The sequence below is a fragment of the Myxine glutinosa genome, chromosome 3 (genome assembly GCF_964187855.1).
Source record: "Myxine glutinosa chromosome 3, kmMyxGlut1.1, whole genome shotgun sequence".
Classification (NCBI taxonomy): domain Eukaryota; kingdom Metazoa; phylum Chordata; class Myxini; order Myxiniformes; family Myxinidae; genus Myxine; species Myxine glutinosa.
Genome location: NC_136263.1, coordinates 45,256,152 through 45,279,132, shown reverse-complemented (window position 1 = coordinate 45,279,132; position 22,981 = coordinate 45,256,152). Strand labels below are relative to the sequence as shown.

The window sequence follows — 22,981 nt, the reverse complement described above, 5'->3', positions numbered from 1 at the left end:
TTGTGGTGCAGATGTGTGTTTGTCCCATTGTGGTGCAGGTGTGTGTTTGTCCCATTGTGGTGCAGGTGTGTGTTTGTCCCATTGTGGTGCAGGTGTGTGTTTGTCCCATTGTGGTGCAGGTGTGTGTTTGTCCCATTGCGGTGCAGGTGTGTGTTTGTCCCATTGTGGTGCAGGTGTGTGTTTTTCCCATTGCGGTGCAGGTGTGTGTTTGTCCCATTGCGGTGCAGGTGTGTTTGTCCCATTGCGGTGCAGGTGTGTGTTTGTCCCATTGCGGTGCAGGTGTTTGTTTGTCTAATTGCGGTGCAGGTGTTTGTTTGTCTAATTGCGGTGCAGGTGTGTGTTTGTCCCATTGTGGTGCAGATGTGTGTTTGTCCCATTGCGGTGCAGGTGTGCGTTTGTCCCATTGTGGTGCGGGTGTGTGTTTGTCCCATTGTGGGGCAGGTGTGTGTTTGTCCCATTACCGTGCAGGTGTGTGTTTGTCCCATTGTGGTGCAGATGTGTGTTTGTCCCATTGCGGTGCAGGTGTGCGTTTGTCCCATTGTGGTGCGGGTGTGTGTTTGTCCCATTGTGGGGCAGGTGTGTGTTTGTCCCATTACCGTGCAGGTGTGTGTTTGTCCCATTACCGTGCAGGTGTGTGTTTGTCCCATTGTGGTGCAAGTATTTTTGTCCCTCCGGGCTCCAAGGGTACCGAAAGGTCTTACTGACATTGTAAATCAATATCATCGTTGCAGTATGTTTTTCTGTGTAAACATGTGTGGTCGAATCCCTTGGACCGGTGATAAGCCGGGTGTCCTGCCTGATAGCATTAGTGGGTGAATGTTAAATATCCCACGGTGTCTTTCACGACTAGTGGGCGAGTTATCGCCGGTATTATGAACAAATTCCAACTTCATGTCACCTCCAGTCAAAGGTCATGAGGCCTGAACAACCAGTTTGTGAATCGGTATCACTAACCGACCACATAGGTAGGTGGGAACAATAGAGACTGTTAGAGTAGTCGGAATTAACATGAAGCACTTTCCAGTCAAGAGATAGTAACATCCCGAAGGTTTAATAACACATTAAGTTCTGTCATCTCTATCTTTTGGGGCAAAAATTGGCAGAACATTGCGTAATGTTTGCTTTATTAGCTTCTTTACTAAAAGACCATCCACAGCATTGCATCATCCTTCTTTAGGTACTTCCATTGTTCCAGCACCGAAAGAGTTAAAATCTCTCTTCCAGTTGGAAAGTGAAACAAACATGCTGGAAGTTTGTATTGTTTATGGTTTTATCACAACACTTGGTATCGAATTATCATTACCAAGTGTAGTGGTGATTTGACGGTTAATGTGGTGGCTTACGATCTCAGGGTCTTGTGTTGGAGTCCCTCATGTCATGCCATTAGATAACACCACATGGGTGGTGACTGTCATCTCAGCCTGTCATCCTTCCAAGGTCTGCAAATTGAGTACCAGGTTCAGCAATGATGCAACCAGCAGTCACAGACTACATATGAAATTATGAATATCCTTACCGAGGTTCCCTTGAAATTCATAGTGGAGGGGTGAATGACCATTTTGAACTGTGACCTCTCCACAAAATAATTTAAACTCAGATGAGGATTAAACCCAAATATATGTTTTATATTAAACACGATGATATAGATATTGTATTATGTCGGTAGCTATGTTAATACAAAAGTTCTGGATTTTTAATTTTTTTTATGTTGAAGGCTCCAGTCACGGACTATATAGTCCTCATTGATGCCAGGCCTTAAATAAAAAGGTGCATCAATAGAAAAGTGAAGAAAGAGAGAATAGTCTGAGTTTTTGAGGAAGTAAAAAAATCTGCTTTTGGAAAAGGGGAATGTCGTAAGTGTTTGGAAAATACATGAGAGGGTAAAGAGTTCCAGAGTTTGGCAGTGGAGGGGAAGAAACAAATATCATAACAGCCCACCCTTGAGTTGCCAATGGCGTCACAATGATAATGCGATGTCGTGACTTGTGGAGTATTCCGTGGTCTCTCTAATGGCGGAGGTACACAAGCAGCAAGTTCTTGGGATCAGAAACCAAAGTAATATCTGTAGAAAAGAGAAAGAGCCAATTTTGTGGCATCGTTTGAGTGAGTCGAGTTTTGAGGTCAGATTGGGAGAGTTGATAAGTCGGATTACTTTGGATTCAATTCCGTCCAGTAAGTTTGTGGAGCTCGAACCTCCCCAGATGTGAGAGCAGTACCGTAAAATGGGGTGAATAGGGTGAGCAAGGTGAATAGGGACACAAACTGAAAAAAAGTTCGGAAACTTTTTTCGCTGAAAATTGATAACCATACTGATTTGTTGATATTTGGGTTCAAAGTGTTCTCTTGTTTTTTTAAAAAGCAACTTATAGTCCCTATTAACCCCATATATGGGTTAAAGAGGAATAAATAGGATTCTTATGGCTGTCCCTATTCGCCCCGTTTTACGGGTGAATAGGGACGGTCACTGATACAAAAAATAATAATCAAGAAATAAGGACAGTTTGGAGAAACTTTTTATCCCATATTTTTTTTCATTGGCACCGTGGTTTATATTATGGGTGCATGTTATGTGCATCCATCTGAGCTATCAATTTAGCAATAAGTTGGAAACTCAGGATTGTTTCTTGATTATTATTTTTTTGTATTAGTGACTGTCCCTATTCACCCGTAAAGCGGGGTGAATAGGGACAGCCATCAAAATCCTATTTATTCCTCTTTAACCCATATATGGGGTTAATAGGGACTATAAGTTGCTTTTTAAAAAAACAAGAGAACACTTTCAACCCAAATATCAACAAATCAGTATGGTTATCAATTTTCAGCGAAAAAAGTTACCGAACTTTTTTTCAGTTTGTGTCTCTATTCACCTTGCTGTCCCTATTCACCCCATTTTACGGTACTCTATACAAGGACAAATCAATCCTTTATATGGTTGAAGCAACTGTTGAGAGAAGATTCTTCTACATCTGAACAGGACTCCTAGTTTCTTCGAGGCAGACTTAGCTATTTGTGTAATGTGTGGATGCCAAGATAAATTTGATGTTAAGGTAATACCTAGTAGGTTTATTGGATCACATTTACCTAAGATTAGGTAAATAGTCTTATAAAGGAAACATTTACCTAAAAACAGCTATAATAGCTTCTTCTTCTTTTCTTTTTTATAGAGGTTTATCCGACATTAATATAAAATGGAAGAAACATGCATTATTATCATTTTTGCCATGGCGATATTCACACAGATGCAAAAGACAAAGAAGTTTGGGATGAGGCTCTTTCCGAACTACATGAAAAGACTTGCCTCCGCTTCTCCGAGCGCAATGATGAGAGTAACTTCCTCCATGTCACAGACAAGTCCGGGTTAGTGAACATTACATCGTCACGAACATCACACGAACACGCCTCTACTCATTACAACAGATTATGCACAAACATGGTCATGGTCAGCCAGTGTCGACTCCAAAACTTGGTAAAGGTTGTTTTGGAGAATATAATTTTGTTGTTGTTCTACCTGATGATGTTTCAGGTGTTTCAGCAGCATTGGACGCAGAGCCCATGGGGAGACGGTGGTCTCTCTAAGCCGGCGAGGCTGTGTCATCAAGAGCATCGTGCAACATGAACTTCTCCATGCTGTGGGTTTCTACCACGAGCACGTACGATTTGATCGAGACAACTACGTAGCAGTCGTATGGGATAACATCGTGGATGGTGAGAAACTAAAGTTGGATCTGTGATGTGAGTGAGAGATAGCATTGTATTTGGGGGCCAGAAATGAAACAAAACATGGAGTGGGGGTTGTGCAGATATCTACAGATCTTGGGTTGGGGTTGCAAGGACATGGACATTGTATGTGCAAATCAACACAGCAAACGGGATTTGAATCTGGAATTCTAACATCACGACGCTTGTGGTCAGATGGGAAGCAATAGGTAAATCCAAAACTTTTTACGTGTGTACAGGTAAAAGATACAACTTTGAGAAGAAACATTCTAATGATCTGGTGGGACCTTATGACTACAATTCTGTCATGCATTACGGAGCTACGGTATTCTCGAAAAACGGGAATCCTACCATTGTACCAACATCGCCTAATGTGGTGAGGAATTGTTACAAGTCATGGAAACATTCTGATCATATGTAAATAAATCTGAATGTATATCATCCTCTGGTCCCACCTTCATTATTTCCCTTGTACGCCATCTTTGCAGTACTCTGCCACTTTTGGATGGTAGATCATTGTAATGTCCTGCGAAGACCTAACTCACACTTCATCCTGGTTTGCAAACCTCAATTGGACCCTTCATTGAGAAAAAAACTGTCATGAGCAAACACGATTCAAACTCCCCATTAACTCATTCTGCACGTTTGGTACACTGCACTCACCTGTACACTCTCCTCCTCTTGTGTCCTCACTTTAACTGTCGGTCGTGGGCAATCCAGCTCTGTTCCAATGCAAATCACATCTCAAAAAATCGGTAATTATTTGTACACGTGTTCCCGTGAACAGGACACCATGGGAAACATGGAAGGGGTGACTGATGGTGATATTGCAAAGATTAACAACCTGTACTGCAGGGTTGGTGAAACACAACAGGCCAAGCGAATGGTGCTTCCCACTGCAATGAAAGGTAGATAGCACAGCTACCCCCCACCCCCCCCCACCCCTCCACTCCACTCCCACACTGACCTTGCTTGCTGAACACCTATGTACACCAGAGGCCTGTACGACTTTGATTAGGGCAAAACAAAATGGCGGATGAAGACCCCAGCGAGGTGAATGCGGGCTGACTAAGGGTTTTTGTTTTAATTTAATAATCCCATCTTCAAAAGGGGGTGTTTAACTTTAACCAAATACACAGTTTTCATTCACTCACTTTCTCGGAGTTCCCTTCGTATGCTTGCAAAGTTTCGGGCCACTAGGTTTCATGGTTTTGGAGTTATGGGGGAGACTGACTGACTGAGTGACTGAGTGACACACACTCTTTCATTATTATGGATTACTAGCAGAAGTACCCAGTGTTGTCGGGTGGGGGAGGGGGGGAAGGGGAGGGGAGGAGGGGAGGAAGGGGGAGGGAGTGGGGAGTAAAGGGGAGGGGAAGGGGAGTGGACGGGGGAAGGGGAGAGGAGGGGGGGAAGGGGGAGTTAAAGGGGAGGAAGGGAGGGGGAGAAGGGGGGGGGTAAGTGGGAGGGAGGGAGGGGGAAGGGGAGCAGAGGGGGGAAGGGAAGGGGAGGGGGAGAGAGGGGGCAAGGGAGGATGTGGGGGGGGGGGGAAGGGAGTGGAGGCAGGAGAGGAAGGGGGTTCCTATATATGCTGGTACGTGAATGTGGTGTTCATCACGTTTCTGAGTTAAGTGTGATGCCGATCAGGAAGAAGAAGAAGCCATACTACCAACTTCGTACACTTCCGGAATTGTTTGATTTATTTGTATTCAAATGTCTGGTGATTGTTGTACACCGCTCCTTTCCTATGCCATCTCCAGGCATTGCAAAACATCATTGCTAGGCACCAAAGGGGGCTCGGCAGTGACGCACGCTGAAAGGGAGTACTCAGTTTTCACTCTGGTTGTTTGTTTGTTGTACACCGCTCCTTTCCTATGCCATCTGCAGGCGCTGCATCTCGTCATTGCCGGGCACCGAAGGGGGCTCGGCAGTGACGTACGCTGAAAGGGAGTACTCAGTTTTCACTCTGGTTGTTTGTTTGTTGTACACCGCTCCTTTCCTATGCCATCTGCAGGCATTGCAAAACGTCATTGCTAGGCACCAAAGGGGGCTCGGCAGTGACGCACGCTGAAAGGGAGTACTCAGTTTTCACTCTGGTTGTTTGTTTGTTGTACCCGCTCCTTTCCTATGCCATCTGCAGGAATTGCAAAACGTCATTGCTAGGCACCAAAGGGGGCTTGGTAGTGACGCATGCTGAAAGGGAGTAGTCAGTTTTCACTCTGGTTGTTTGTTTTCTTTATATCTTTCTTGTTTGTCCGGGCGATATCTCAGCCATCCTTTGAGCTAGGAAGCTGAAATTTCGGCACAATAGTGAGCAAGTCCTTTGTCAAAACCTGTATTTTTTTGTTTTTTGAATAATCAATTAATTGAGGAGTTATTTAATTATTAGCGATTAATTCAGTACTTATTTAATTAATCAAATTTCCTTTCTCTTCTGACCATTAACTCAGGCACCTTTTGAGTTAGGAAGCTGATATTTGGACATGACAGTGACCAAGTGATGTGGCTATCAAGGATATTTTTGATTTATTGATTAATCATTTAATCGATTAATTATTTATTGATTAATCAATTAATTATTTAATTTTTTTATTAATGACTTATTTAATTATATTTTTAAAAGATACATCTTCGGATGAAGCACTGGTGGTTTAGTTATGCTATTAGCTAATTGATTAAGAAAATATTTTGTGATAATCTTTTCTTGATTTTAATTATGCAATTAATCGATCAATTAGTGTACACCTCTCCCTCCCAATGCAGTTTCTATGAGCTGCACTGCGGTATTGCTGGGCGCCCCGGCAATGCCGCGCTGTAGGATATTTAATTATTTGGCATGGGGGCGGTGTACTTTGAATGTATCTTGACTTGTCTTGTTTTGTATTTATTTATGCGAATGTGTACTTGTAAATAACTGTCATTAATTTTTAAAAGCTTAGGCACTATCGAGCGATTTTCTTTTTTAACTCCAAAAAAACGAGCTTTTTTTTTTTCATAATTATTAATTTATTTTTTTTGGCCTATAACGCTCCCAGGCACTCACTGATGAACCTCTGAAAGTTTGACGAAGATCCGATCAGTCATCTGAGAAAAATGGCGACACAGACACACACACAAACACACACACACACACACACACACACACACACACACACACACACACACACACACCAATAGCTCTCTTATATAGATTATCTCCTGTTTCCAGCAAGTGTCATACATTTTTTTTTCCTGAAGACATTGAAATACAAGTTATGTTTTGGCTATGGGAGTTTTAAAACAAGAAAATGAGATATTTTGATTCCACCACATACCTTCGCATATCCATCTGGTCTATGTACCTGTAATTCACCGTACCTCTCCTCCTTTTCCTTTTATTATCCTCATTCATGCACCTCGCGTGTGCAGAACCTGCCCTCATTCCCTCTCATTACCCCCTGCACTCTCCCGCAGAATCGGTGTGCAATGTGAGCTTGCATGGTAATGAGGGTGAAGTGGTCAGTCCCGGCTACCCTGGTAAATACCCAAACGGACAGGACTGCTACAGCCATATCAGCACCAAGCCTGGGACTCGCATCTCCCTCACATTCCAGTATGTGCCTCTCCAACACCACTGGCTTGATCATGTCGGTCCAGGTCTATATGGAGACTATCATTAGCATGGCTTATGAACAACAATAATGATCTGCATAAGTTTAATGATTTGATGATTAAGAATTCCGTGCACACCGCTGAAGTTATGGCCCCACAAATGCTATAATTACCATGTGCGCATGAAGCTAAACTAAGGTTAAGCATTTGATTCATTTCTGTCTGTAAACATCAGTTTATGATTGAAGAACTATCAACCACTGACTTATGAATGGATCTTTGCTATTACCTGTAATTCTGTACAACAATAACTCACAGATGTGATTAATTCATGTAATTCTGTGTATCAGTTAAGTTTATTGTACTCATTACTCCATTGTACTCTCTCTTATAGCGCACTGTTCAATACACCTCCTCTGGTAACCAACTCTGTATGCTCGTGGTCATTCGTGTGTGTGTGCTCTTTGTGTACACTGCTCCTTTCCTATTCCATCTCCAGGCGCTGCATGACGTCATCGCCGGGCACCGAAGGGGGCCTGGCGATGACGTGTGCTGAAAGGGAGTACTCAGTTTTCACTCTGTTTTCTTGTTTGTCTGGGCGATATCTCAGCCATCCTTTGAGCTAGGGAGCTGAAATTTGGGCACAATAGTGAGGATGCTCTTTGGCAAAAACATACTTTTTATTTTTTGATTAAACAATTAATTGATGAATTATTATCGATTTATTAAGTACTTATTTATTTTCTTTCTCATCTGGGCAATATCTCAGGCACCTTTTAACCTGGGAAGCTGATATTTGGACATGACAATGACCAAGTGATGTGGCTATAAAGGGTATTTTTGATTTATTGATTAATTAATTAATCGATTAATTATTTAATTATTCGATGAATGACTTAATTAATTAATTTTTTTAAGTTAGATTCGGATGAAATGGTAGTGATTTATGTATTCTATTAGCCAATTGATTAACTATTTAATTTTTTCGTGATTATTATTTATTTATTTTCATTATTAATCATTTATTTATTTATTTCTCATGTGGGCAATATCTCAGGCACCTTTTAAGCTTGGAAGTTAATATTTGGACATGACAGTGACGAAGTGATGTGGCTATAAATGGTATTTTTGATTTATTGATTAATCAATCAACTTATGAATTATTTATTGATTAATCAATTAATCGATTTTTTTTTTTTGATGAATCCATTGTTTAATTTTCAAAAACCTACAGATTCGGATGAAACACTGGTGGTTTAGGTATGCTATTAGCCAAATGATTAAAAAATTACTTAATTTATGATTGTTATTTATTTATTTTAATTACGCAACTGATCAATTAATCATTGCACACCTCTCCCTCCCAATGCCATCTATATGTGCTGCCAAGGGTGCCCAGCAATACCACGTGCTGGAGGATGTTATTTATTTATTTGCCATGGGGCGGTGTACTTTGAATGTATCTGTACTTGTTTCACTTCTTGTTTCCCATCCTTAAGCTCCATGAATGTGGAATCCAGATCCGGCTCTTGCCCTTACGACTATGTGGCTGTTTATGACGGCACCTCTACCGAGAGTTTGCAGGTATATAAACCTCAATACACATTATATACAGTGTATGAAACTGCTCCAATAATCTGTTCAATTCCTTTACTCCTGTGTTAGCACCACTCACATAAATAGGACTACTGCATTATATATATATATATGGTCTTATTTCACCTTTAAAACATAATCTATTTTAGATTCAACAGAAGGAGCTTCAAAAGGCTTTTGCACCAGTTTAAAAAAACACAAAAAACTCCATTGAGGTAGTTAACCGTGATGGTATTTGATATCAACACATAGGCATACATTAACAAAGGACACCATGTGATCATTGAGGTAAATATCAGGGATGGGTGCAGGTGGGAGTGCCCGAGGTGTCCGTGATACTTTGATCATTCTTACTCCAAACACAATCGTTAATATCCACCAACTAATTCCAGCAGATGTGACACCTGGTTGAACGTACCTCCGAAGGATGATGCACTTTGTGATACGTGTATCATCACTCCCTGCCAATCACCAATGCAGCAGTTTATAGTCAGGCCGATAATGAAACCCAGGCTAGACAGCTCAAAAACAAGTGTGATACCTCTTCGCCATCCTGTGGTATGAATCAGAAACTTCCTCCTGATTATATAACTCATATGGATGACGTGAAAGATGTTCTGCATGTTTTATCCATTTATTAAGCTGATTTCAGGTTCTCATCATACTCTTACATGCCCATCATGTCATAAAATAATTATTACTTTTTATATTCCACCTTAAAACTCTTCACAATTTCCTTTTGATGTTATCGTTATTTCTCCCCCCCCCCCCCCCCCTCCCCCTACCCTCTCATACACTGTAATTAAGGCCTCTCCTTCTCCTCACCAGCTGGGCAAGTTTTGTGGTTGGACGGCTCCACCCCCTGTGACGTCCACTGGCTCCGCCCTTCTTGTATATTTCCACTCAGACTTCAGCCTTCGGGGGACCGGCTTCCGAGCCTCTCACGCGTCACTGTACACCTAGTGTAGCTGGATCCTCATTGGCTGGTTCATTCTTCAGGTTTCTATTTGCTCCATTAGTGTCACCTCCTTTATTTGCTGTCCTAGTGTATTACACCTGATATCTGTCATTCCTTTCACAGGTATCTCCATTTAACATTTTCCCTCCCATGGTGTTTCCTTCATTGTTTCCACACTCTGTGTTACCATTTTATCATTTATATCAACTTAATCAACAGCAGTGTGAGACACTAACAAAAGTTCCCTTAACATCGTCAACAACAAGAATGGAGCTGAATGTTTGTGACTTCTCCATGCCACAGAATGTGTTGTGAAAACAAAGATTTTACCTTGAGATAAAACAGGTGAATATTTGAAACAGGAAGCTACATATGAGCTTTTACAAATTTTAAAAACTCCACTAAAGTGCTAAATTTATATAAAACTCTTAATGTGAACCGGGACATAATGATTTAGGAAGTGAGACAGATTTGACCCCATGACCTCTGTCACTTGAAATCCTTGAACTTTCATCCTCACAACGTTTTAAGTATGAAACATGGCCGTGGTTATAATGTGAAACATCATTCGATATAGAACGGAGTACCCAACCCACCACATGGCCATGGTTATAATGTGAAACATCATTCTAGATACGAACGGAGTACCCAATCCACCACATGGCCGTGGTTCTAATGTGAAACATCATTCTAGATACGAACGGAGTACCCAATCCACCACATGGCCATGGTTATAATGTGAAACATTATTCTAGATACGAACGGAGTACCCAATCCACCACATGGCCGTGGTTCTAATGTGAAACATCATTCTAGATACGAACGGAGTACTGAACCCACCACATGGCCATGGTTATAATGTGAAACATCATTCTAGATACGAACGGAGTACCCAATCCACCACATGGCCGTGGTTCTAATGTGAAACATCATTCTAGATACGAACGGAGTACCCAATCCACCACATGGCCATGGTTATAATGTGAAACATCATTCTTTATAGAACGGAGTACCCAATCCACCACATGGCCATGGTTCTTATGTGAAACATCATTCTAGATACGAACAGAGTACCCAACCCACCACATGGCCATGGTTATAATGTGAAACATCATTCTAGATACGAACGGAGTACCCAACCCACCACAACCGTGGTTCTAATGTGAAACATCATTCTAGATACGAACGGAGTACCCAACCCACCACATGGCCATGGTTCTAATGTGAAACATCATTCTAGATACGAACGGAGTACCCAACCCACCACAACCGTGGTTCTAATGTGAAACATCATTCCATATAGAACGGAGTACCCAACCCACCACATGGCCATGGTTATAATGTGAAACATCATTCTAGATACTGTTACGGATTCGGCACTAATTATTGTTGTTATTATTATTATTGTTGGTTCTCAGTATTATGGTTATTGTGGTTTAAGGAAAAGGGTTATTGTGGTTAAAAGGTTTAAAAGCGCTCATGATAAAAATGATGCCTGAAATCGGATAGTGCACCGGAAGAGGTCAAGCGAAGAAGAGGAAGAGGCATGGAGAGAAGTAAAAAGACGATCTTGGTTGAAGCTCTGGACCAAGCGGTCGAGCATACAGTGCGAGTGAACTTTGAGTCCTTGAAAGGAAGTTCGTGCAATAGGTGATATCGCCGGAGTGCTGTGGAGCCTGCATAGTCGGGTATCTGCATTGAGGTTCCGGTGTATCCTTGCCTCGAAGCCCCGGCTCGAGTGAAAGCCGTCCGCCATTTCGCCACGCGCGCTGCCTTCAGTGAAAAGGTTTTTGTCGCGTCGGCCGGGCATTATTCCCCAGTGGGTTGCCGGGGACGGCTGTGCCAGAAAGTGGGTTTTGAAGGATTATAAGGAGACTCGCTGATTGAACCGCAAATGTGTACGTCGGAGCACGTCTTTGGGAGGTTTTCCATTCCACCGCTATTTTGCTGGGTGTTGGACCACGTGACCTCTGGGTTGCTTCGATGGTCCACGCCTCAATTGATTTTGATCGGACATTGATCCAACGATCGCTGGAGCGAATCGACTTCGCCTTGGAGGGGTGCAGAGACATTGGGGAAATGCCTTGGGTTTGGGTTAAAGGACAAGATGAGGTGGTACCATCTTAAGATAGTGATTGTAGGGTGAATTGCTATTATTATTTGTGTCGTGATTCCGGTGTGATTTATAATATATTATTGTTTGTTCATAACCCTTGGTGTGGTTTCATTATTGATTTGCTTGTTTCATTTGATGGTTTCATTGAGGGTTTCATTTTATTGATAGATTTCAACCAAGGATAACATATCTTTCTGCCGGGGACCCTCTTGGGGTTCGGAGGTTTACCGAGACAAGGGGATAGGGGAGGCCCCTTAACAGAAATTGGGGGCTCGTCCAATTGATATTTGTGGGCTCAAAATTGGGTCTGCGTCCGGGATATAAAATTTCCTAAATTTAGTCCGGGAAAGAATTCCCTAACATTCCCAGAATTCCCAAATTTCCAACTTTTTCCAACATTCCAAAATTTTTCCAAACAACCCAATTTTTTTTTTTTCTTGTGTGAAGGTTAACAGGTCTTAACAGTAGTCACCATGGAGTTTGCCGCAGAGAAGTTTACAGTGACCCCTAGTGAAGCACAGTTCAGAGCGTTAGTAAAATCGGACCTCTTGAAATTGGCCAAACATTTTAGCTTGGATGTCCGAACTAATATGAGGAAGGCAGAGATGCAGACAGTGGTGATACAATCTATGGTGGGATTAGGAACATGGGAAGAGGTTGCCTGGGATTGGTTACCCGAGGAACCAGAAGAGGTGGAGCTCCCGAAACTGGAGTTGCAATTGCAGAGCGAGGAAAGAAGAGCCGCACAGGAACGAGAACTCCAGGAAAGGTTAAAAGCAGAGGAAAGGAAAGCAGAAGAGAGAAGAGAAGAGAAACAACCAGAGGAAAGGAGAATGGAACGAGAACTCCAGGAAAGGTTAAAAGCAGAGGAAAGGAAAGCAGAAAAGGAAAGAGCAGAACAGGAACGAGAACTCCAGGAAAGATTAAAAGCAGAGGGAAGGAAAGCAGAAGAGAGAAGAGAAGAGAAACAAGCAGAGGAAAGGAGAGTGGAAAGAGAACTCCAGGAAAGAAGAGAAAAGGAACAAGCAGAGGAAAGGAGAGCTGCAAAAGAACTCGAAGCAGAGGAGAGAAAAGCCGACAGGGAGTTAAAAGACCGTGAATTGGCGCGTCAGCAGGAAATTAAAGTCAAGGAGCTGGAGTTAAGGAGAGAACGGGGAGAGGTACCATCCCTGCTGACTGGTTCGACACCTAGCCAGAACACCTGGGATGTTGGCAGACATGTGAGGCTTGTTCCACCCTTCAATGAAAAGGAGGTAGCCAAGTTTTTTCCACACTTCGAGAAAGTGGCTCGACTGTTAAACTGGCCTGAGGAGTACTGGTCCATACTAGTGCAAAGTGTTCTGGTGGGTAAAGCTCAAGATATTTGTTCGACTTTACCGATTGACCAATGTGCAGATTATGAGGTATTGAAGAAACACATTCTCAAAGCCTATGAATTGGTCCCGGAAGCTTACCGGCAAAAATTCCGGAATGCCAGGAGGAGGGAGAGTGAGACCCATGTGGAGTTTGCCAGATTGAAAGAAACCATGTTTGATAGGTGGTGTGATTCAAAAGGAGTTGGGAAAGACTTCGAACTATTGCGACAATTGATCCTGGTGGAGGAATTCCAACAGTGTGTCCATGAGGACATTAAAGTACATCTGGAGGAAAGGAAAGTACCAAAGTTGTATGAGGCAGCAAACATGGCTGATGACTCTGCCTTAACCCACAGGATGGGGTTCCACAAACCTAACTTCTCGCCTAGACCTAGCCAGGGGAGCTATGGTACATCAGGGGCGGAGAACGAAACTTCATGGGGGCGACCTCGCGATGACTATGAGGACCACTCTGATACCACGACTCCTAGAAATCTGAAGACACCAGTTCCAAGGCAGACTTATCCTCCGGGGGGCTCGAGACAAACCATGAGGTTCTCCTCCGGGCCTACTTGCGCTTTTTGCCATAAAACTGGACACTTGATGTCCCACTGTTATGCTCTGGGAAAGGAAAATCAGGAGCGGAGTTTGACTAGTACAACTCCGAATGCAATGGCCAATGTGAGAAATCGCCCTCAAAAGAGTTACCAACCATTTATTTCAGAGGGGTTTATGTCGCTGGATGGAGACTCGACCAACCAGAAACCGGTTAGCGTATTGAGGGACACAGGAGCACATCAATCTTTGATGCTTGAAGGCATTTTGCCCTTGTCAGAGGAGACGGCAACTGGTGATATTGTTCGTTTACAGGGGATTGGCGGCTGTGTTAGAGCTCCATTTCATGCCATCCATTTGGAGTCAGATTTGGTGTCAGGACCGGTCACCGTAGGTTTACAAGCCACTCTTCCTGTAGAGGGAGTATCTGTGGTTATCGGGAATGATTTGGCCGGTGGTCAAGTTTATGGTAACCCGATGGTTGTTAAAAAGCCCAGTAGGGAAAATAACACCACACTAGTTGGGGATGGCGACAAATTTAGCAAGTTATTTGTAGGGGGACTGAACTTCAAAACAAAGGAAGATGTTCTGGAGTCTGCCTTCAGCAAATATGGACCACTCTTGGAAGTGCTGCTGATAAAAGACAAGGAGACATAAAAGTCCAGAGGGTTTGGCTTTGTCACGTTTGAAAACTCAAAGGACGTCAGAGTGGCAGAAAAGGATCTGAATAACAAGGAGTTGGAAGGTCGGACCATAACAGTAGGGAAGGCATTTCCTAGGTGTCGAGGGGGCTACAGAGGAGGACCACGGAGTAGTAGTGGTGGTGGCCACAATCGATATTATTATGGAGGCTTCCAGAGTTATGGCAGCTCCCGAAGGAAGGATTATCAGAGCAGTGGCCGAGAAGGAGACCGCTATTCATGTGACTACCGTGACAAGTGGTCCAACCGGGATTGTTAGGAAAGTTAGAAAGAGTTGAAGCACTGAATGCTGCGGAGCAGCCAAGCCAAGATTCCTCCACGGATCAACCGTGAACGCCGCGTTCCTAAAGGCGTCCATGCAGTGAACTTTCCGACACGGATTAACCGTGAACTCCACGTTCGTAAAGGCGTCCATGTAGTGAACTTTCCTGCATGGACTAACCGTGAACTCCACGTTCCTAAAGGCGTCCATGTGGTGAATATGTCCAGGCCTCACCACCCAACCACCATGGAACCTGGCCCTCAGCTCGGCCTCCCAGAAAAAGTGCGACCGATTTGCTTGACTTTGGATTTTTGATCAACCCCTTAACCTTCATTCAAAAGAAACTAAAAGTAAAAATCAGAGGTTGATGAGATGGAGTTTGGCTTTGCAGGGGTAACTTGGAAATTGAACATGTAAAGGGCAGGGACAATGTCGTTGCTAATGCTTTGTCCAGAGTGAATTAACTTTGGAAATCTATGTAAGTTGTTCGAAGTTTTGTTGCTTTTTTGGGGGGAAATATTGATTATTGTTGCCCATGGGAATTGCTGATGTGGGTGGTGAGTTTACTTTTGTTGGTTTCAAGAATTTGCCGACAAAGAAAGTTTTCGCTGTGTTCAAACTTTCTTTCTTGAGGGGGAAGGGGGGGGGGGGGGGAAGTGTTACGGATTCGGCACTAATTTATTGTTGTTATTATTATTATTGTTGGTTCTCAGTATTATGGTTATTGTGGTTTAAGGGAAAGAGTTATTGTGGTTAAAAGGTTTAAAAGCGGTCATGATAAAAATGATGCCGGAAATCGGACAGTGCACCGGAAGAGGTCGAGCGAAGAAGAGGAAGAGGCGTGGAGAGAAGAAAAAGACGATCTTGGTTGAAGCTCCGTACCAAGCAGTCGAGCGTACAGTGCGAGTGAACTTTGAGTCCTTGAAAGGAAGTTCGTGCGATAGGTGATATCGCCGGAGTGCTGTGGAGCCTGGGCAGTCGGGTATTTGCATTGAGGTTCCGGAGTATCCTTGCCTCGAAGCCCCGACTCGAGTGAAAGCCGTCCGCCATTTCGCCATGCGCGCTGCCTTCAGTGAAAAGGTTTTTGTCGCATCGGCCGGGCATTATTCCCCGGTGGGTTGCCGGGGACGGCTGTGCCAGAAAGTGGCTTTTGGAGGATTATAAGGAGACTCGCTGATTGAACCGCAAACGTGTACGTCGGAGCGCGTCTTTGGGAGGTTTTCCATTCCACCGCTATTTTGCTGGGTGTTGGACCACGTGACCTCTGGGTTGCTTCGATGGTCCACGCCTCAATTGATTTTGATCGGACATTGATCCAACGATCGCTGGAGTGAATCGACTTGGCCTTGGAGGGGTGCAGAGACATTGGGGGAGTGCCGTGGGTTTGGGTTAAAGGACAAGATGAGGTGGTACCATCTTAAGATAGTGATTGTAGGGTGAATTGCTATTATTATTTGTGTCGTGATTCCGGTGTGATTTATAATATATTATTGTTTGTTCATAACCCTTGGTGTGGTTTCATTATTGATTTGCTTGTTTCATTTGCTTGTTTCATTGAGGGTTTCATTATTGATTGATTTCAACCAAGGATAACGTATCTTTCTGCCGGGGACCCTCTCGGGGTTCAGAGGTTTACCGAGACCAGGGGATGGGGAGGACCCCGTCACAGAAATTGGGGGCTCGTCCAATTGATATTTGTGGGCTCGAAATTGGGTCTGCGTCCGGGATATAAAATTTCCTAAATTTAGTCCGGGAAAGAATTCCCTAACATTCCCAGAATTCCCAAATTTCAAACTTTTTCCAACATTCCCAAATTTTTCCAAACAACATCTTTTTTTTTTTCTACTTCTTGTGTGAAGGTTAACAGGTGTTAACAGTAGTCACCATGGAGTTTGACGCAGAGAAGTTTACAGTGACCCCTAGTGAAGCACAGTTCAGAGCGTCAGTAAAATCGGACCTCTTGAAATTGGCCAAACATTTTAGCTTGGATGTCTGAACTAATATGAGGAAGGCAGAGATGCAGACAGTGGTGATACAATCTATGGTGGGATTATGAACATGGGAAGAGGTAGCCCGGGATTGGTTACCCGAGGAACCAGAAGAGGTGGAGCTCCGGAAACTGGAGTTGCAATTGCAGAGCGAGGAAAGAAGAGCGGCACAGGAACGAGAACTCCAGGAAAGGTTAAAAGCAGAGGAAAGGAAAGCAGAAGAGAGAAGAGAACAGAAACAAGCAGAGGAAAGGAGAGTGGAACGAGAACTCCAGGAAAGGTTAAAAGCAGAGGAAACGAAAGCAGAAAAGGAAAGAGCAGAACAGGAATGAGAACTCCAGGAAAGATTAAAAGCAGGGGAAAGGAAAGCAGAAGAGAGAAGAGAAGAGTGATTGTGATTGTAGGGTGAATTGCTATTATTATTTGTGTCGTGATTCCGGTGTGATTTATAATATATTATTGTTTGTTCATAACCCTTGGTGTGGTTTCATTATTGATTTGATTGTTTCATTTGATGGTTTCATTGAGGGTTTCATTATTGATTGATTTCAACCATGGATAGCATATCTTTCTGCCGGGGACCCTCTCGGGGTTCGGAGGTTTACCGAGACCAGGGGATAGGGGAGGACCCCGTAACAATACTAACGGAGTACCCAACCCACCACATGGCCATGGTGCTAATGTGAAACATCATTCTCGATACGAACGGAGTACCCAACCCACCACATGGCCATGGTGCTAATGTGAAGCATCATTCTAGATACGAATGGAGTACCCAACCCACCACATGGCCATGGTTCTTATGTGAAACATCCTTCTAGACATGAACGGAGTACCCAACCCACCACATGGCCATGGTTCTTATGTGAAACATCATTCTAGATATGAACGGAGTACCCAACCCACCACATGGCCATGGTTCTTATGTGAAACATCATTCTAGATACGAACGGAGTACCCAACCCACCACATGGCCATGGTTCTAATGTGAAACGTCATTCTAGATATGAACGGAGTACCCAACCCACCACATGGCCATGGTTCTAATGTGAACCATGGCCATGTACATACGTACACACTGCATACATGCATACCACATAATACAGATTGCATACATACATACAATCATATTACATACATATATAAATGCACATTACATACGTATCACATACATACATATTACATACATACATATTACATACATACATGCATATTACATACATACCTACATGCATATTACATACATACTCACATGCATATTACATACATACATACATGCATATTGCACACATACATACACACATACATAGTCATGTGAAAAAGTAAGTGCACCCCATGTAAAGTTTTGACTTTTTCAACATATTTCAACATACAGCTATTTGATCTTCATTTCAACAATATTGATAGATAAAGGTGATATAATATAACAAATATCATGAAACATTTACATTTTGTAGTCCATTGTATAATTTTAATAAACATAAATGCAAATTTCGCATGTGGAAAAAGTAAGTACATCCCGACATTTATCACTACAAATACCTAAAATTAGAATCAGGTGCACCAGCTCAGGTGCAAATGATTAGAACATCGTTAGAGAGGATCTTGGAGGAACCTGTCTTGTTTAAACCTCAGACATTTAGTTTGGTTTGCTCTTTGTTGTTGAAGTGTGCGGCGTCACCATGCCGAGATCAAAAGAGCTCTCTGAGGCCTTCAGAAAGAAGGTTATAGATGCCTACGAGTCTGGGAACGGATTTAAAAAGATCTCCAAACAATTTGAAATCAATCATTCGACTGTCTGGAAGATCATCTGCAAGTGGAGAAGATTCCAAACAACTGCCAACTTGTTCAGGCCAGGCCGCCCCAGCAAGTTCAGCCCGAGACCGCAAGATGCTGAAAGAAGTCTCTAAAACCCCCAGAATGTCATCACAGGACCGACAGGTAGCTCTTGCCACTGTTGATGTCAAAGTGCACGAGTCTACCATCAGAAAGAGGCTGCACAAATTTGATCTACATGGGAGGTGTGCCAGGAGGAAACCTTTGCTGTCCAGAAAGAACATCAGGGCAAGACTAAAGTTTGCCAATGAACACCTCGGCAAAGACCAGCACTTCTGGAACAATGTGCTCTGGACAGATGAGTCAAAGGTAGAGCTATTTGGCCACAGTACCCGAAGACATGTTTGGCAAAAACTAAAGACAGCATTTGACCACAAGAACCTGACACCAACTGTAAAGCATGGTGGTGGAAATATTATGGTTTGGGGCAGCTTTGCTACATCAGGGCCTGGGCAGCTCACCATCATAGAATCCACTATGAATTCTTCATTGTTTGAAGAATGGTTGTTTGAATGAAGAGGGTGCTTGAGGATAATGTGAGGCCATCTGTCGGAAAGTTGAAGCTCAACCGGAGGTTGACCTTGCAACATGACAATGACCCTAAACATACCAGTACATCCACCAAGGAATGGCTGAAAAGAAAGAAATGGAGGTTCTGGAATGGCCAAGTCAAAGCCCGGATCTAAATCCCATCGAGATGTTGTGGGGGGATTTGAAACGAGCTGTGCATGCAAGAAACCCCTCAAACATCACACAGCTGAAAGAATTCTGCATGGAGGAGTGGGCAAAAATTTCTCCCAGTCGATGTCAGAGACTGGTAGACAGTTATAAGAAACGCCTACTTGAGGTTGTTTCTGCCAAAGGGGGCAATACCACCTATTAGAGCCATGGGTGTACCGTGCTTACTTTTTCCACAGAAGGAAATGGCATCTCTGTTAATTTTTTGTTGAATAAATTATTGCAAAGTCAATTTTTCATTGTTTTTTGTTCAATTAGATCACCTTTATCTATAGATACTGTTTAAATGAAGATCAAATATTGATATGTCCACATATGTTAAAAAGATTTTTAAAAACATTTCATGGGTTGTACTTACTTTTTCCACATGCGAAATTTGCATTTTTGTTTATTTAAATTATACAATGGACTACAAAATGTAAATGTTTCATGATATTTGTTATATTATATCACCTTTATCTATCAATATTGTTGAAATGAAGATCAAATAGCTGTATGTTGAAATATGTTGAAAAAGTCAAAACTTTACATGGAATGTACTTACTTTTTCACGTGACTGTATGTATGGACCTCTGGTAGCTTGTAACTGTTGCTGCGTTTTTGCCTGAGGAAGTAATGCTGAAATCTATCTATCTGGCTTCTTCCCAACATCTTTTTCGGGCTAGGAGTTAGGGCAAGGAGCTAGGGCTAGGTGTTAGGGCTAAGTGTTAGGGTGAGGAGTTAAGGTGAGGCATTAAGGTGAAGAGTTAAGGTGAGGAGTTAAGGTGAGGAGTTAGGGCTCGGAGTTAAGAGAAGGAGATCGGGCTCGGACTTAGGGATCTTTGTTTCTTTCACATTTCTTTCTACTTTTTCACATTTCTCCTTATTAGTCCCCTACCGGTGTACACCGGAGGGGACTATAGGTTTGCACGGTGTCCCTCCGTCTGTCAGTCCGTCACGCAAAGAACAGTTTTCCGGAATTTTTTTCTAAACGCTTAATGCTAATGATTTCAAACTTGGCACATGGTTTCCACATGATAAGTTACAGATCAAGTTCGAACTTCACGACGTTTTGATTATTTTTAACGAAGTTATGGCACTTTGAACTTTGGGAATTCTGATAATTCTGATGAACCCTAACTCAGTGCCATTTTAAGTTTTAATTACCTTACCAATTTCTCTGCAATAATAGGACCGATTGAGATCAAATTTTCATCATAGGAGGTACTCGGTCTGTAGAATATTTTAATGGTAATTATGACGTCACAGGTCACGTGGTTCGGCCGCCATATTGTTTTTCGTGAAAACACGAAAACCCCCTTTTCTCTGCAACGGCTGAACAGATCGAGGCCAAACTTTGCAGGCAGAATCGCATACCCAAGACGAACAAAAATGTCAGCGAGCATGACGTCATGCGTCACATGGTTTCAGAGTTATGACGTTTTTAAGCATGAACCTTTAAAACCGAGCCGCTCCCTCATTTTTGATTCAATCGAGGGGAAACTTCACAGATCTGTTCAGCATGTCAGTTTACTAAAATGTCCTTTTGGAATTTGCGATAGGGCACGTGGTTTGGCAGATATCGCTAATTAAACGAAAAAATTTTTTAAATGGATATCTCTTGTTTATTCTAGTGTTCTCCTCAAGCCGCACCGCGCGCCCTCAGCCTCGTCTCGCGAACGTCAACAGCGCGACACAGCACGCGCTTTCCGGAGGGGCAGAGCCAAGCCGAGCAACATATATATACACATCGATCATTGATCGTGAACCGGAAAATATAATAAATTACTGATATTTAGCGACACGAAAGGTTCTTTATCAACAACTTATTTTCTCGTGCTTCTGCTGACCTATCTGCAAGGTGTATAAATCTAAGTCCCGAGTGCGAATCACAGGTGAGCCCGTCCTGAGGTAATTAGCGATTGGGAACGATTCAGAACCTGTGGATAAATAACCCTTTGGTAATTTCCCCAAAAGTTTTCCGGACGACAGACTGCCGGTAGGGGACATGAATTGCAGCGCAATACTCAGAATGCTTGTTCATTGTATTTTTTGCTGTTCTTTCTTTCACTCTTTCTTCATCTATCTGTCCAAGGAGAAGTGAATTTGCTTGCTGAGATTTTTCTGGAAGGTTCACTTGGCTGCGCCTGGATGGGTTTGAGGGTTGTGGAGTAGCGGCTGAAACCCGAATCCTATCCATGTTCCTCCTGATGACGCCATCTTTGCTCTTTGCTTATTCGGGTTCCTTCTGATTACTCCAATGTAGTATTTGGTTTTCCGTTTCAATACATACATACACTTGCCCCATTATATATGGATTTACTTTATTAAAGAGTTAATGAGGAATCACTCTGGTACGATCACAATACTCACCGAGTTAACCTGCTGGTAATGATTATCATGTTGCTCTGTTTATGGTTTGTCATGAGGTGTGGGATTGGGTTTGGGATAATAAAATCCATAATTGGCCTGACACTGTTGGGAATGTGGTATATTTGAGTGAAATCTTTCAATGGAGGATTTTTTGTACAAAAATAAAACTTGGAAAAGTTATTAGTCCCCTACCGGTGTACACCGGAGGGGACTATATGTTTGCATGCCGTCCCTCCATCTGTCAGTCCGTCAGTCCGTCCGTCACGCAAAGAACAGCTTTCCGGACTTTTTTTCTACACGCTTAATGCTAATGATTTCAAACTTGGCACATGGTTTCCTCATGATAAGTTACAGATCAAGTTCGAACTTCACGACGTTTCGATCATTTACGACAAAGTTATGGCATTTTGAACTTTAGTAATTCTGATAATTTTGATGATCTTTAACTCAGTGCCATTTTAAGTTTTAATTTCTTTTTAAAAGCATGTTCTCTGCAATAATTGGACCGATTGAGATCAAATTTTCACCGTAGGAGGGACTTGTTCTGTATAATATTTTAATGGTAATTATGATGTCACGGGTCACGTGGTTCGGCCGCCATATTGTTTTTCGTGACAACACGAAAACCCCTTTTTCTCTGCAACGGCTGAACAGATCGAGGCCAAACTTTGCAGACAGAATCACATACGCATGACGAACAAAAAAGTCAGCGAGCATGATGTCATGCATCACATGGTTTCAGAGTTATGACGTTTTTAAGCATGAACCTTTAAAACCGAGCCCCTCCCTCATTTTTGATCCAATCGAGGGGAAACTTTACAGATCTGTTCAGCATGTCAGTCTACTAAAATGTCCTTTTGGAATTTGCGATAGGTCACGTGGTTTGGCAGATATCGTTAATTAAAGGAATTATTTTTTTTTTTTAATGGATATCTCTTGAATCGCTCGTACCTCAGACCGTGAGTTGGTAATTATATAATTCACACAGTGCAATACGTGCAGGCCGCTCCACGGAGCGACCTCGCGGGCTTATCAACGAGGCGAGGCGTGACACACGTGTCTCAGCATACCTCAGATCAAGTTTGACAACCAGCATCAACCGTGCATAAATTTGCATATTCGATCATTTTTGACAAAGTTATGGCACTTTGAACTTTTGTAGGGGACATGTATTGCAGCGCAATACTCAGAATGCTTGTTCTTCAGATTATACGTT

General features: G+C 42.7%; 1 protein-coding gene across 2 annotated transcripts in view; it reads left to right on the top strand.

Moving 5' to 3' along the window:
- Positions 1 to 21,945, top strand: part of LOC137424247 (astacin-like metalloendopeptidase) — a 44,635-nt gene extending 22,690 nt beyond the window's left edge. The window contains exons 6-13 of one of the 2 annotated variants that reach the window (XM_078773976.1): positions 3,240 to 3,357; positions 3,524 to 3,705; positions 3,957 to 4,093; positions 4,505 to 4,625; positions 7,171 to 7,309; positions 8,808 to 8,892; positions 9,733 to 9,903; positions 21,027 to 21,945. In XM_078773976.1, the coding sequence (XP_078630102.1) occupies positions 3,240 to 3,357; positions 3,524 to 3,705; positions 3,957 to 4,093; positions 4,505 to 4,625; positions 7,171 to 7,309; positions 8,808 to 8,892; positions 9,733 to 9,867 (917 nt within the window). In that variant the 3' untranslated portion in view covers positions 9,868 to 9,903; positions 21,027 to 21,945. Of the gene's footprint in view, positions 1 to 3,239; positions 3,358 to 3,523; positions 3,706 to 3,956; positions 4,094 to 4,504; positions 4,626 to 7,170; positions 7,310 to 8,807; positions 8,893 to 9,732; positions 12,073 to 21,026 lie in introns of those variants that run through there. The other variant, XM_078773975.1, reaches the window with a different exon arrangement.
- Positions 21,946 to 22,981: the final 1,036 nt, after the last annotated feature.